Genomic DNA, 15,921 nt, shown 5'->3' on the forward strand with positions numbered 1-15,921 from the left:
GTTATGGTGGGATACCCTTATATTGGGCACATCAGGTATGTAAACCCAGGAACTCAGTGCAGGGATGGTGGGAACCCCTCATATTGGGTACAGCAGGTGTACAGACCCGGGAACCCAGCACAGGGATGGTGAGAACTCCTCATAATGGCACAGCGGGTGTACAGACCCTGAAAATCAGCATAGGGATGGTGGGAACCCCTCATATTGGGTACAGCAGGTGTACAGACCAGGAACTCAGCACAGGGATGGTGGGAACCCCTCATATTGGGCACAGCAGGTGTACAGACCCTGGTAACTCAGCAGAGGGATGGTGGGAACCCCTCATAATGGGCACAGCAGGTGTACAGACCCGGGAACTCAGCACAGGGATGATGGGAACCCCTCATAATGGGCACAACAGGTGTACAGACCCTGGAAATCAGCACAGGGATGGTGGGAACCTCTCATAATGGGCACAGCAGGTGAACAGACCCGGGAACTCAGTACAGGGATGGTGGGAACCCCTCATAACGGGCACAGCAGGTGTACAGACCCAGGGAACTCAGCACAGGGATGGTGGGAACCCCTTATAATGGGCACAGTGGGTGTACAGACCAGGGAACTCAGCACAGGGATGGTGGGAACTCCTCATAATGGGCAAAGCAGGTGTGCAGACCTGGAAACTAAGCACAGGGATGGTGGGAACCCCTCATAATGGGCACAGCAGCTATGAAGACCTGGAAACTCAGCTCAAGTATGGTCGAAACCCTTCATAATGGACACTGTGTGTAGATCTGGGAATTCCATTCCGAGATCTCATTAAAAGTCCCTGAGATATAGAAAAGACGGTCAGGTGAATTACCTCCCTGGCTGCACCAAATACTAAAATCTCTTTGTACATTTTTGTAAGTGAAACATTTCCCTCACATGAATAGGGACGCTTACCAGTGTGAATTCTCTGGTGATGTAGGTCACCTTTCTGACTAAATCATTTCCCGCACTATGAACCTGGAAAGGGTCATTCCCCCGTGTGAATTCTCTGATGTTTTAGAAGGTCCTCTTTCCGAATAAAACTTTTCCCGCACTCTAAACAGGAATGAGGACGCTCGCCTGTGTGAATTTTCTGGTGTGAAACGAGGTGTCCTTGTCTAATGAAACATTTCCCGCACTCTGAACATGAAAAGGGGCGCTCACCTGTGTGAATTCTTTGGTGAGCCACAAGGTTTTCTCTGGTAATAAAACCTTTGCCGCACTCCGAGCACAAATAGGGGCGCTCACCGGTGTGAACTTTCTGGTGTTTCAGAAGATCGTGTTTCTGAATAAAACTTTTCCCGCAATCTGAACACGGGAAGGGACGTTCTCCTGTGTGAATTTTCTGATGTTTATGAAGGTTTCCTTTGTGATTGAAATATTTCCCGCACTCTAAACACGTAAAAGGATTCTCACCTGTGTGAATTTTCTGGTGTGAAACAAGCTGTCCTTTCGTAATGAAACTTTTCCCGCACTCCGAACATGAATAGGGACGCTCACCTGCGTGAATTTTTTGGTGTGAAACCAGATTTTGTTTGGTAATGAAACATTTTCCGCACTGTGAACATGAAAAGGGACGCTCGCCCGTGTGAATTTTCTGATGTAAAAGTAGGCTGACTTTGTGGCTGAAATATTTCCCGCACTCTGAACACGAATAAGAACGCTCGCCCGTGTGAATTCGCTGATGTTTACGAAGGTATCCTTTGTCACTGAAACATTTCCCACACTCTAAACATGAAAACGGACGCTCACCCGTGTGAATTCTTTCGTGTAAAACAAGGTGTCCTTTCGTAATGAAACGTTTCCCGCACTCTAAACATGAATACGGACGCTCGCCTGTGTGGATTCTAAAGTGTGAAACAAGGCTTTCTTTCATAGTGAAACATTTCCCGCACTCCGAACATGAATAGGGACGCTCACCAGTGTGAGTTCTCTGATGTATAAGAAGGCTTCCTTGATCGCTGAAACATTTCCCGCACTCTGAACACGGAAAGGGGCGTTCACCCGTGTGACTTCTATGATGTTTACTAAGTTCTCCTTTGTGGACGAAGCATTTCCCGCACTCTGAACACGAGTAAGGACGCTCACCTGTGTGACTCCTCTGGTGTATAACAAGTTGTCCGTTTGTAACAAAACATTTCCCGCACTCGGAACATGAATAAGGACGTTCTCCTGTGTGGATTCTCTGATGTGTAATGAGGTGACTTTTTATAACGAAACATTTCCCGCAGTCTGAACAGGAATAGGGACGCTCCCCTGTGTGATACCTCTGGTGTGTATCAACTTGTCCTTTCGTACTGAAACATTTCCCGCACCGTGAACATGAATAGGGACGCTCACCTGTGTGGATTCTTTCATGTATAAGAAGCAATGAGTTTTTTTTAAAACATTTCCCACACACGGAACATGACAACGAACGCTTTTCTTTACGGCTTATGGAAGATTCATTGGAAATCGATGGCTCTAGTAAAGTATCTGTACTGTGAGGTCCTAGAGTCCTAATGTGTGGTCTGTCAGAAGGTTTCTCAGAGGTATTCCGGACATAGTGTCCACCTGTTAAAAAGCAATTTAACAAGAAAATGTTACAAGTATTTTCCAAACCTTCCATTCAGGAGTCATATAGGTTGGTCTAATACTAAATATTTCATACAAGGTCTAGCAAAGAAATGGGGGAAATTAGAATAGAAGAATATGAAACCAAACCAGATAAAGAATACAATACACCCAAATCACACAAGTAATATTGTGTGTGTACTGGTGACATTGTTACTGGGAGAATGGAGATGGACCTTTCATATGGTGTACAGTATCTCCTCCTCATTTGTTGGGAACATGACGTTATATTGAGGAATGGAGATGGACCTTTCATATGGAGTACAGTATCTCCTCCTCATTTGTTGGGAACATGACGTTATATTGAGGAATGGAGATGGACCTTTCATATGGTGTACAGTATCTCCTCCTCATTTGTTGGGAACATGACGTTATATTGAGGAATGGAGATGGACCTTTCATATGGTGTACAATATCTCCTCCTCATTTGTTGGGAACGTGACGTTATATTGAGGAATGCAGATGGCCCTTTCATATGGTGTATACAGTTTCTCCTCCTCATTTGTTGACGTTATATTGAGGAATGGAGATGGACCTTTCATATGGTGTCTAAATTTTAAGATTTTCCCAATCTGAAGAGCGCTGCAAAGAAGTGAGTTCAGAAACAAGGACTTGCCCAGTAATAATGCTACTTGGTCTCCAGTCACGATCCTTTTTATGACTGTGCAACACTTGATGAGCTGTTGTCATTTACATATATACAAATACATACAATAAAATGAATCTGTGAATTGATTCTGTATTTGATGTTGATTACTTACGTAGGTCTATATACAGAGAAGATTCCTCCGGCTTACTTTTCATAATCATCTCCCCGTCCTGCATAGACTGCTGATCTCCACCCACCAACGTCTCTTCTTCTTCCACTTTAACCTCAGCTTTGATGTCCTTCAGTTCTTCACCCTAAACCCCAAAGATGATAAAATAGATTTCTGAAAAGAGCAAGAGATTACATAGAAGAATGTCCTCTCAACTTAGAATATATTTTGAGTTATAGTAGCCCAGCCCCACCTACCTGATGATGGTGAGGGATGGTGTGATCTTCCTGTGTGGAATCCCGGGAATACAGAGGACGGGGACATCTCTCTGGTGGGTTCCCATTACTGGATCCATCTGTAGGAAACACACACACTGACTGAATACATTGTTTCTATGTGTTTATCAGATGATGGGGGATCTAGGTGGATCCTCCGTACTGCTCTCTCCTTTACAATAAAGTCTCCTCTTACCCGGTGATGTGAGGGGCGGCTGATTCTCCATCATGACGTCCTTGTAGAGATCCTTGTGTCCTTCTAAATACTCCCACTCCTCCATGGAGAAATAGACAGTGACATCCTGACACCTTATAGGAACCTGACACACACAATGATACAGTCACCATCCAGACACATCCCTTGTCTGTTACTGGATAATGTCCCAGAATTCCTGGCACCTCTCCTCTCAGAAGCTCGATGATCTTACTGGGGACTTATATAAACTCTAGATGGACAGTTGGATAAATGGCTCTATATTTAGGATGTATCCGGTCTATAAACCAGAGGCTGTGGATGGACAGTTGGATAAATGGAAGACGATGGGCATGATGAAGGGGGGGTTACTGGTTGTAGACATAAAATAATATCTTATTACCTCCCTTTCCGACAATTGAAGGAATATCTCCCTCTAGTTCCTCCGAGCTTTAAGCTCTCGTTCCTATTTATACATGACATCACTTCCTGTCTCTGCATTCCACTGACGATAAATGAGATCACCATCTTGTGGATGAAATACAAACTGCATCCTACAGTTTTTTTTTTTGATATTTTGACAGCCGTTTCTTGGTGCGTTCTTAAGTTTTTTGGCGTATAACACACATAAATGAAAAAAAATAAAAATAAAATAATAATAAATAATTAAAAAATAAGAATAATATTTTAAAAATCAAAAATACATAAAATAAATAAAACTGAGAAACAGCATTTTTCTGCAAAAAAAAAGTTTTGAAAATATCACCATTAACCACTTTAGCCCCGGAGGATTTGGCTGCTCAAAGACCAGGCCCTATTTTGCGATTCGGCACTGCGTGAATTTAACGGACAATTGCGCGCTCGTGCGACGCTGTACCCAAACAAAATTGATGTCTATTTTTTCCCCCCACAAACAAAGCTTTCTTTTGGTGGTATTTGATCGATTTTGACTTTTTGCACTATAAACAAATAAAGAGCGACAATTTTGAAAAAATAACAATATTTTTCACATTTTTTTATATGAAATTCTCAAAAAAAAAATAAAAATCAAATTTTTTTTACATTTTAGGCCAATTTGTTTTCTGCTACATATTTTTGGTAAAAAAAAAATCGCAATAAGTGTATTTTGATTGGTTTGCGCAAAAGTTATTGCGTTTACTAACTACGGGAAAGATTTATGTCATTTTTATTTTTTTTTTTTAACTGGTAATGGCGGCAATCTGCAGTTTTTTTTTTGCAGGACTGCGACATTGCAGCTGACAGATTGGACCCCTGACTGACATTTTTGTCAGTCGGCTGACAGGCAGCTGAGCGAACGACGTAGGGATACCTCGCTTTGCCCAGCAGCGGCAGTGAGTCAGGGACTGATATGAATGTAATTTGTCAGTGTTATAAAAAAAACCTGTAATAATACTTATCTCTGTGATTTTGTGCCAGTCAGCTTTCTCCTTTGTTCTATACTGACCACACAAATAAGAGAAGCTGATCTGTGTTGGTACTGTCACTTTGTATTCTTTGACTGACCATTCAGAAGAACAGGACACTGTACAGATACACAGCCTGCCTCTGGCAGACGCCCCCTACCTATCACAGCCTGCCTCTAACACACGCCCTCTACCTATCACAGCCTGCCTCTAACACACGCCCTCTACCTATCACAGCCTGCCTCTAACACACGCCCTCTACCTATCACAGCCTGCCTCTGGCACACACCCCCTACCTATCACAGCCTGCCTCTGGCACACGCCCCCTACCTATCACAGCCTGCCTCTAACACACCCCCTACCTCTGGCACGCACCCCCTGCCTATCACAGCCTGCCTCTGGCACACGCCCCCTACCTCTGGCACGCACCCCCTGCCTATCACAGCCTGCCTCTAACACACGCCCTCTACCTATCACAGCCTGCCTCTAACACACGCCCTCTACCTATCACAGCCTGCCTCTAACACATGCCCTCTACCTATCACAGCCTGCCTCTAACACACGCCCTCTACCTATCACAGCCTGCCTCTGGCACGCACCCCCTACCTATCACAGCCTGCCTCTGGCACACGCCCCCTACCTATCACAGCCTGCCTCTAACACACCCCCTACCTCTGGCACGCACCCCCTGCCTATCACAGCCTGCCTCTGGCACACGCCCCCTACCTCTGGCACGCACCCCCTGCCTATCACAGCCTGCCTCTGGCACACACCCCCTACCTATCACAGCCTGCCTCTGGCATGCATTCCCTACCTATCACAGCCTGCCTCTGGCACACGCCTCCTACCTATCACAGCCTGCCTCTGGCACACGCCCCCTACCTATCACAGCCTGCCTCTGGCACGCACTCCCTACCCATCACAGCCTGCCTCTGGCATGTACTCCCTACCTATCACAGCCTGCCTCTGGCACACACCCCCTACTTATCACAGCCTGCCTCTAACACACGCCCCCTACCTATCACAGCCTGCCTCTGGCACATGCCTCTTACCTATCACTGCCTTCCTCTGGCTCACACACCCTACCAAACACAGACTGTCTCTGGCACACACCCCTGCCAATCGCAGCCTGCCTCTGGCACACACCCTCAACAAATCACAGCCTGCCTCTGGCATACCCCCCTACAAATCACTGCCTCCTTCTGGCACACACCCCCTACCAAACACAGACTGCCTCTGGCACACACCCCTACCAATCACAGCCTGCCTTTGGCACACACCCTCTACCAATCACAGTCTGCCTCTGGCACACACCCTCTACCAATCACAGCCTGCCTCTAGCACACCCCTTCTACCAAACACAGACTGTCTCTGGCACACACACCCTACCAAGCATAGCCTACCACTGGCACACACCCTCTGCTGATCAATCATAGGGAAAGGGGATGATGCACAGAGAAGGTGATCTGTGTGGTGCTGGGGCAATTACAGAAACTGATCCCCTGTGTCTCTCCCTGCAGCAGCGGAAAGCTGGCTTCTCCTCCTCTCCCTCCCGCTCATTTTCAGTACTGGTACCAATTATTCATTGTGTTCATTCACAAAAGGAAGGGGGCAGTAAATTCGACATTGGGCACACGGGGGCCCCCAGACAGCTGGGGGAAGAGGATGTTGCACAGAGAATGTGATCTGTGTGGCACTGGGGCAATTACAGGAATTGATTCCTCTGTGTGAGATATCATCAATATATCTCACAGAGATATCGTCAATATATCTCCCCGAGATAAAGAAGAGACTATCCAGGTGGATTAACTCTCCATCATCCACAAACACTAAAAACACTCTTGGGTGAATGGACACTCTCAAGCCAGTTCACCCAATAAATTAAAACCTTTTAATCACCAATTATCTACAAATTATAACGATTTCCAAAAACAAAAAGAATAAATCTGAGAACAAAGTATTGTAAAGTGCGGAGCATTCTTGTTTATTTTAGAAAATCAGAATTAGTGATGTACAAACAAGAAAGTTAAGCTAGAACCCAAATCAAATCGTACATAACTGAAGTAAACTATAAAATGTAATAATTATTGTTTGGACCAATAAAAAAAAGCCAATAAAAGGCTGAAACATTTTCCCGCACTCTGGAAGGACGCTTACCCACTTCTCTCATGTTTAAAGAAGTTCTTTTATCTCAGAAAAACATTTCTCTCACTGCGAACAGGAAACGGGACGCTTGCCCGTGTGAATCCTCTGGTGTTGTAGAAGGTCACTTTTCCTCATGAAACGTTTCCCGCACTCTGAACACAGAAAGGGACGCTCCCCCGTGTGACTTCTCTGATGTTCACGAAGGTGCGATTGATGATTAAAACATTTCCCACATGCTGAACATGAATACGGACGCTCACCTGTGTGAATTCTTTGGTGTAAAATAAGGTGTCCTGTGGTAATGAAACATTTCCCGCACTCTGAACACGAATAAGGACGCTCACCTGTGTGAATTCTCTGGTGCGAACCAAGGCTTTCTTTCGTAATAAAACATTTTCCGCACACTGAGCACAAATATGGGCGCTCCCCTGTGTGAACTCTTTGATGTACAAGAAGGTATCCTTTGTCACTGAAACATTTCCCGCACTCTGAACATGGAAAGGGACGTTCACCCGTGTGAATTCTCTGATGTTTACTTAGGTATCCCTGGTACCTGAAATGTTTTCCGCACTCTGAACAAGAATAAGGACGCTCACCTGTGTGAATTCTCTGATGTATAACAAAGTGCCCTTTTGTAATGAAACATTTCCCGCACTCTGAACATGAATAGCGACGCTCACCCGTGTGACTTTTCTCATGTGTAAGAAGAACGTGTTTTTTGGTGAAACATTTCCCGCACTCTGAACATGGATAAGGACGCTCACCTGTATGAGTTTGTTCGTGTGCAAGAAGTGCATGTTTATAAGTGAAACTTTTCCCGCACTCTGAACATGAATAGGAACGCTCACCCGTGTGAATTCTCTCATGAATAAGAAGCAATGAGTTTTTTGCAAAAGATTTCCCACACACTGAACATGACAACGAACGCTTTCCTATGTCAACGCCTTTATAGCCTAAAGAAGATATATTGGAAGCAGAAGAATCTATTATACTATCTGTACTGTGAGGTCCTAGAGTCCTGGGGTGTGATCCATAAGAAGATTCCTCAGGATTAGAGGGATCCATTGATCTCCCCAATTGGTAAGGTCTGGGATGTATATTGTTTTTATTATTTGCTTTATAATCTGGAGATAAAATAAGATGTTCCTCAGAGGAATTCCGGACATAGTGTCCTCCTGTTGAGAAACAATGTTACAAGAAATGTTACAAGCATTTTCCAAACCTTCCATTCATGAGTCATATATGTTGGTTCAGCACTAAATATTTTAAGAGTTCTGGCTTAAAAATGGGGGAAATTAGAACAGAAAAATATGAATGCAAACCAGATAAAGTATATAATACACTCAAGTAACATTGTTTGTGCAATGATGGCATTGTTACCAGGAGAAAAGAGAAGGACCTTTCATATGGTGTACAGTATCTCCTCCTCATTTGTTGGGAACATGACGTTATATTGAGGAATGGAGATGGACATTTCATATGGTGTACAGTTTCTCCTCCTCATTTGTTGGGAACATGACGTTATATTGAGGAATGGAGATGGACCTTTCATATGGTGTACAGTATCTCCTCCTCATTTGTTGGGAACATGACGTTATATTGAGGAATGGAGATGGACCTTTTATATGGTGTACAGCAGGGGTCCTCAAACTACGGCCCGCCAGGGTCCTGAACCCGGACGGAATGTATCATTCATGTTTTTTTTTTCACGAAACACCTCATTAGAGCCAGAGGCTCTAATAGGCTTCCGATAAGGGTGGACCCGGGGCGCAGAGCACTGCATACTAGCCCACCCATTTGTGTGACAATATCGAATGAAAATTTGCTATTGTTACATGGATCCTCCTCCTGGCCAATCTGGAAGCGGGTCCGAGTCCCGCTTCCTGATTTGCCGAAAAGCAAGCTCATGCCATTGGCCGAGGAGGAGGCGGGGGGACTCGAGGAGACGCCGGGGGGACTGAGGAGAAGCCGCCGCTGCAGGTAAGTGCACTGACTGGTCTCTCTGCATTGAAGGTGGCATGCTGGTCTCTGCATTGAAGGGGGCATGCTGGTCTCTGCATTGAAGGGGGCACGCTGGTCTCTGCATTGAAAGGGGCACGCTGGTCTCTCTGCATTGAAGGGGGCATGCTGGTCTCTGCATTGAAGGGGGCATGCTGGTCTCTGCATTGAAGGGGGCACGCTGGTCTCTCTGCATTGAAAGGGGGCATGCTGGTGTGTCTGGCCCCCAACAGTGTCTGAGGGACTGGGAACTGGCCCCCTGTTTAAAAAGTTTGAGGACCCCTGATGTACAGTATCTCTTCCTCATTAGTTGGGAACATGACATTATATTGAGGAATGAAGATGAACCTTTCATATGGTGTACAGTATCTCCTCCTCATTTGTTGGGAACATGACGTTATATTGAGGATGAGGAATGGAGATGGACCTTTCATATGGTGTACAGTATCATCTCTAGAGTTGCCACCTCATCCCTTTAAACCCGAACACACATGAATTACACAGGTTCTGAGGCTAATTTAATGCAGATAAAGCACCAAGTGAGTTTAATTACCACCTTAATCAACCAACCACAGAGCCTGTGTTGTTTATATGTGTTCGGGTTAAAAGGGATGAGATGGCAACCCTAATTTCCTCCTCATTTTTTGGGAACATGACGTTATATTGAGGAATGGAGATGGACCTTTCATATGGTGTACAGTATCTCCTCCTCATTTGTTGGGAACATGACGTTATATTGAGGAATGGAGATGGACCTTTCATATGGTGTACAGTATCTCCTCCTCATTTGTTGGGAACATGACGTTATATTGAGGAATGGAGATGGACCTTTCATATGGTGTACAGTATCTCCTCCTCATTTGTTGGGAACATGACGTTATATTGAGGAATGGAGATAGATGGTTGGAAACTGTGGTCATGCCAAAGGAGATGGTAATGGACTATACAGATAATCAAGAGAGGTCAAAGAGTGCTAGGGATGAGTTGAGAGTTCAGAATAAACTTTGGTTGTTTTGGCATTGAGAAGAAAGTCTGAACTTTTGCCTGTTCAGCAGAAGCCAAAGATCATATATAGAAGTAATATTTATACTGCTTCTATATACAACAGCTTTTTGCTGTCAGTGGTTCCTGGCATCTATCTACAGCATCCGTCGCTGTCACCAGCACATTGCTTACATGGCCAGGAATCCCCAGCTACAGTATATAAGCAAAGGAGCGGGTATAGCAGTGACATCACTGCCCAAATATGGTCTCTTGCCATATTTGGGAAATGACTTTGACCAAACATGACCATGACCATATTTGGTCAATCATGTCATTACAATTCCTGCCCCCTCCCTTATATAGCTGATGGTTTTTCATTTAAGAGAGTTGGCGTGCATGGTGATTGAGGATGGATTTACAAGGGACCTTCTGAGATTTGTATTCTTTTTAATAAAAGACGTGTCAAAGGTTTGGGTGTCTTTTATTTCTAGATTACATTTTTTTTTTTTTTTTGTGAATGACTAAAATAAAAATGTGAACGGTTTCTGTATTTAGTATTTATTACTTACTTAAGTCTATATAGAGAGAAGATTCCTCCTCTTTACTTTCCATAATCATCTCCCCCTCCTCCATAGACTGCTGATCTCCACTCACCAACGTCTCTTCTTCTTCCTCTTTAACCTCAACTTTGATGTCTTTTAGTCCTTCACCCTAAAACCCAAAGATGATAAAATACATTTATAAAAAATAAAAAAAATATATTGCATAGAAAAATGTTGTCTCACATAATTCTTTTTAGGTTCTAATTGCTCACTCATACCTACCTGATGACGATGAGGGATGGTGTGATCTTCCTGTGTGGAATCCCGGGAATACAGAGGACGGAGACATCTCTCTGATGGGTTCCTATTACTGGATCCATCTGTAGGAAACACACACACTGACTGAATACATTGTTTCTTTTTTTAATCAGATAATTTTTATTGAAAAAAACTTTTTCACATACAATACAAAACCAAAACCAAACTTACAAGACAAGAACAGACGAGGAAGTCTCCAAGTCCCAAAAGGTCTAGTTAGAGTGGCATAGACTATAGTCATACGGCAGCAGGGGACCCGCCGCCACGGGCATCACAGTACGGTAATACATTATCAAGCAAGAAATTGCAGTGAAGTATCGACAATCTTATACTTTAAGCGTCTCATATAAAGCACAGACTTCTAGGAGAAGACGCCCCCCGTCACTGACAGAACACAAAACAATACACTAACATTCCGGTGAGTTACTCCACGCACGTATGTTACGGGGAGCCCCCAAGTACCAGCCGCAAGGAAAATGTGGTAGACAGTTCGAGGAGCCCCCCGGTGTAGACCCAGAGAGAGACCCTCAGGGTCGCAGCCACCTTATGTCGGAGGTCGTCGAACCCCACCCATAATCCTATTAGACACCAGGTGAAGTGGGGCTAGACCCGGGACATCCAACCACGGGCCCCATATGCGCTCAAATTTCATGACATTCCCTCTGTGTTTATAAGTGAGATGTTCCCTGTTCAAGAGCACCTTAACCTCCTCAACCCAGGCTTCATGTGTAGGAGCCTGAGCAGAGCTATCAGCTTTCTAGCAGTAAAAAGTACTCTGAGGATTGCAACGTGTATCTCGGGGGGGTAGAGTTCCTCATCCAACCATCCCAGGATACACAATTTGGGTTCCACAGACAACGTCAATTTCCAAACATCGTTAATAGAGCGTATTATCCCATGCCAATAGCGATGCAACTTCGGACAGCGCCACAGCATGTGCAACAGATCGCCCGTGTGAACTTTGCACCGAGGGCAGAGGGGAGTATCTGCGCCAACTGTGCAAGCGCTGTGGGGTCCGGTAGGTGCGATGTAGTATAAACAATTGGGTGAGTCTCTGTGAGGAAGATAGCGAGACCCTGGGTACATTATCCAGGATGCCGGTCCATTCCTCGGCGGATATGGAACCCACGTCCTCAGCCCAGGATTCCCTGCACTTAAATGTCATAGCCCTCGATATCTGTCCCATAAAGGCCGTATATAGTGAGGAAATCTGCCCTTTCTTGCTTGTGGAGTTAACCAGACTCAGGAGGACAGCGGGCCGGCACAAACCCCAGGGGGAGACCTTAGACTGAGCGTCAATGGCATGACGCAGCTGCAAATATTGAAAGAAGAGGGAGTTAGGTAATCCAAATTCGGTGCGGAGAGACTGGAAGTCCCTAAGCACATCCCCCCTGTACAATTGGTAAATGAAGCGGATGCCATAGTCTCCCCATCTCAGAGAGGTCCGCAATTTATCCAACTGGGGGTAGTTAGCGTTATTCAGGATACGGGAGTACTCGGAGAATCCAGCATAGGAAAAATGTGTTTTAGCCCTCTGCCATACCCTGTCAAGAAGCGCGAGAGTGGGACAGCCAGGCGAACCTCGCAGGGTGCCCGACTCCAGCGCCTCGACAAGCGTCCCACCAGCCAGACGAGTCGCAAGGATCCGTCTGACAGGATCACTCGCATCATCCAGCAGCCATCCCGTCACATGTTGTAGTTGGGATGACAAAAAGTAATAGAAGGGATTCGGAACGGCCAAACCACCACTATCTTTGGCCTCCTGCAAAGTTTCCAGACGAATCCTGGCGGACTGTTTCCGCCAAATGAGTGCTCGGTAAACCGTGTTAAACATCTTGAAAATATGCAGGGGGACCCATATCGGTGCATTATGCAAAACATATAAAAGCTGTGGATTCCAAATCATCTTGACCAGATTACATCTGCCAACCACTGACAGAGGCAACCTGATCCAGCAAGTCAACTTATCACGAAACCTATGCAACAAGGGGAGAATATTGAGCTTAATATACTGCCCCAGGTCAGGGTGGATCACCACTCCCAAATAGCGGAACTGGGTCACCACCCCAATCTGCGACGCAACCGGAGGCAATGCCACCTCCAGGGGGTCAAGCGGCAGCAAGACAGATTTATCCCAATTTATCTGGAAACCCGAGAAGGATCCGAATCTATGAATCAGGCGCATTAAAGCGAGCAGCGAGCCCGAAGCGTCGCCCAAAAATAAAAGCGCGTCGTCAGCGTACAATGCAATTTTGTCTTCCTGGTCTCCCCGTCGGAAGCCCACAACATCCGGGGCAGCCCTCACCGCCGCTGCCAGGGGTTCCACCGCCAGGGCAAACAGCAAGGGGGACAATGGACACCCCTGCCTAGTGCCCCTGCGTAGCGGAAACGATTGAGAAAGCGAATTATTGACGCGGAGACACGCCGTAGGTGCAGCATAGAGGATTTTTATCCATTTGATAAAGGAGGGTCCCAGGCCAAAGCCCTCCAGGGCCGCCCACAGGTACTGCCACTCCACGCTATCAAATGCTTTAGCAGCGTCGAGTGATAGTATAGCTCTCTGGCCACAGTTATCCGGGGGAATCTGCATATTCAGATATAATCTACGTATATTGGTAGCTGTGGACCGACCCGGTATAAAGCCGGATTGGTCACCATGCACCAATTTGGCAATAACTTTCGACAAGCGAGTGGCTAGCACTTTAGCCAGCAATTTCAAATCAGTGGGTAATAGAGAGATTGGTCTATACGATTCCGGTCGAGTCGGATGCTTCCCGGGCTTCAGGAGAACAACTACCACTGCCTCATACATGGAGCGCGGGAGCTCCCCCGTCTCATAAGAGGCCTGTAGGACAGTAAGCAGCTCGGGCAAGAGGACCCCTCCAAAAGTTTTATACATCTCCAAAGGTATCCCATCCGTCCCCGGGGCCTTAGAATTAGGGGAAGAAGCCAAAGCCTCCTGCAGTTCCTCCAACCGGATAGGAGAATCCAGCATTGCCCTATCTCGGGCAGTCACCTTTGGTAGCTGAAGGTCCCCAAGGAAGGCCTGTAGGTCCTCCGGGTCATAGGACCCCTTGGAGGAGTACAGATCCTCAAAGAATGACCTAAATCCCTGCAAGACTTCCGCAGTGTCCGTGACCTCCCGATTTGCAGAGAGAACCAACCTGTGTATTATGGATGGAGGGCGTTGTGCTCTAGAAATCAGGGCAAGCATGTGACCCGTCTTCTCCCCCTCCTCGAAGTAAGCCTGGGAGGTGAAGAAGCGCCTGTGGTCCGCCTGTTGCTGTTGCACAGAGCGATAGAATCGTTGAGCCTCCAACCAACGGCCCTCCGAGGCCGCCGTGGGGGAAGCCAAATAGTCACGCTCGGCTTGAAGCACCGCCTCACCCGCCTCTTTCTCCCAGCGCCTACTATTAGATTTAATAGACGATACCTCTTTGATGCACAGCCCACGTAAATATGCTTTCATAGTGTCCCATACAATCCCCGGAGCTGCAGAGTGCCTGTTCTCAGTAAAAAAGTGCGTCAGTTGGGTAGTAAAAGCTGCGTGGTCTGGGAACAATGAAAGCCAGAATGGATTCAACTTCCAGTGCGTGGGCAATCTACTCCCCGGAAACCTGAGTCGGAGCTGAAGCGGGGAGTGATCTGACAATCCCCTGGCTAAATAGGTAACTACCGGGGAAAGGGCATGGGTAAGATCCGAGCCAAAGGCAAGGTCAATACGGGATAGGGATGAGTGTGACAGTGAGTGACAGGAGAAACCAGCATCGAGCGGGTGCAAACTGCGCCAGAGATCCACCAGGCCCAGCTCCCCCATAAATCGGGCAAACGGAGTGGGCCTCCTGGAACCCCCGGGGCAGTACTTCTTATAAACATCCAAAGTCGGGTCCAGCACGTTATTAAAATCACCCAACACTAGCACCGGCACCTGGGAGTGTTTCCCAACAAACCGAGACAGGCACTCTAGCACCTCAAAGGAGAAGGGAGGCGGTATATATACATTAGCAACAATACACTCAAATGCATTCCATACCCCAACCAAAAAAATAAATCTGCCCTGAGAGTCCACCAATGAGTCCCGCAATTCAAATTTGATAGATGCGGAGAGTAAAATTGAGACACCCCTAGAGTATTGGGTTTGCCTGGCTGCGGCTGTGCTGTCGTCTTTCCTCCTCGTCATGGCGGAGTGCGGCAGTGAGGATCACCAAACAGCCACCGGGATGTAAGGAGCAGCAGTACGGGTCGACTAGGTACTGTCAGCGGGCTCTAGGGTCCGATCAACAGGATTATTTCAGGCAGGATAGCGGAGCCGACTCGAGACACGTCTGCTCACATCGGCAGTTCAGCCACGCCCCCACTTGAATACATTGTTTCTATGTGTTTATCAGATGATGGGGGATCTAGGTGGAGCCTCCGTACTGCTCTCTCCTTTACAATAAAGTCTCCTCTTACCCGGTGATGTGAGGGGCGGCTGATTCTCCATCATGACGTCCTTGTAGAGATCCTTGTGTCCTTCTAAATACTCCCACTCCTCCATGGAGAAATAGACAGTGACATCCTGACACCTTATAGGAACCTGACACACACAATGATACAGTCACCATCCAGACACCTCCCTTGTCTGTTACTGGATAATGCCCCAGAATTCCCAGCACCGCTCAC

The 15,921-nt window shown here is 46.4% G+C and overlaps 2 protein-coding genes across 2 annotated transcripts in view; one reads left to right on the plus strand and one right to left on the minus strand.

Annotated features, from left to right (window-relative positions):
- Positions 1 to 15,921, plus strand: part of LOC309564412 (uncharacterized protein) — a 1,531,146-nt gene that overhangs the window by 539,375 nt on the left and 975,850 nt on the right.
- LOC309563446 (uncharacterized protein) lies at positions 678 to 15,841 on the minus strand (the record flags this gene model as incomplete). The annotated part of the gene is given in 11 exon segments (XM_082267839.1): positions 678 to 969; positions 972 to 999; positions 1,001 to 2,562; positions 3,384 to 3,525; positions 3,638 to 3,735; positions 3,852 to 3,975; positions 7,025 to 7,112; positions 7,485 to 8,592; positions 10,969 to 11,110; positions 11,224 to 11,321; positions 15,712 to 15,841. Coding segments are annotated over 11 exon segments (3,765 nt in total), but the record flags the coding sequence as incomplete, so codon positions are not given.

Source organism: Pelophylax lessonae (genome assembly GCF_965119305.1).
Source record: "Pelophylax lessonae genome assembly, chromosome: 9".
In the NCBI taxonomy this organism is placed as follows: Eukaryota; Metazoa; Chordata; class Amphibia; order Anura; family Ranidae; genus Pelophylax; species Pelophylax lessonae.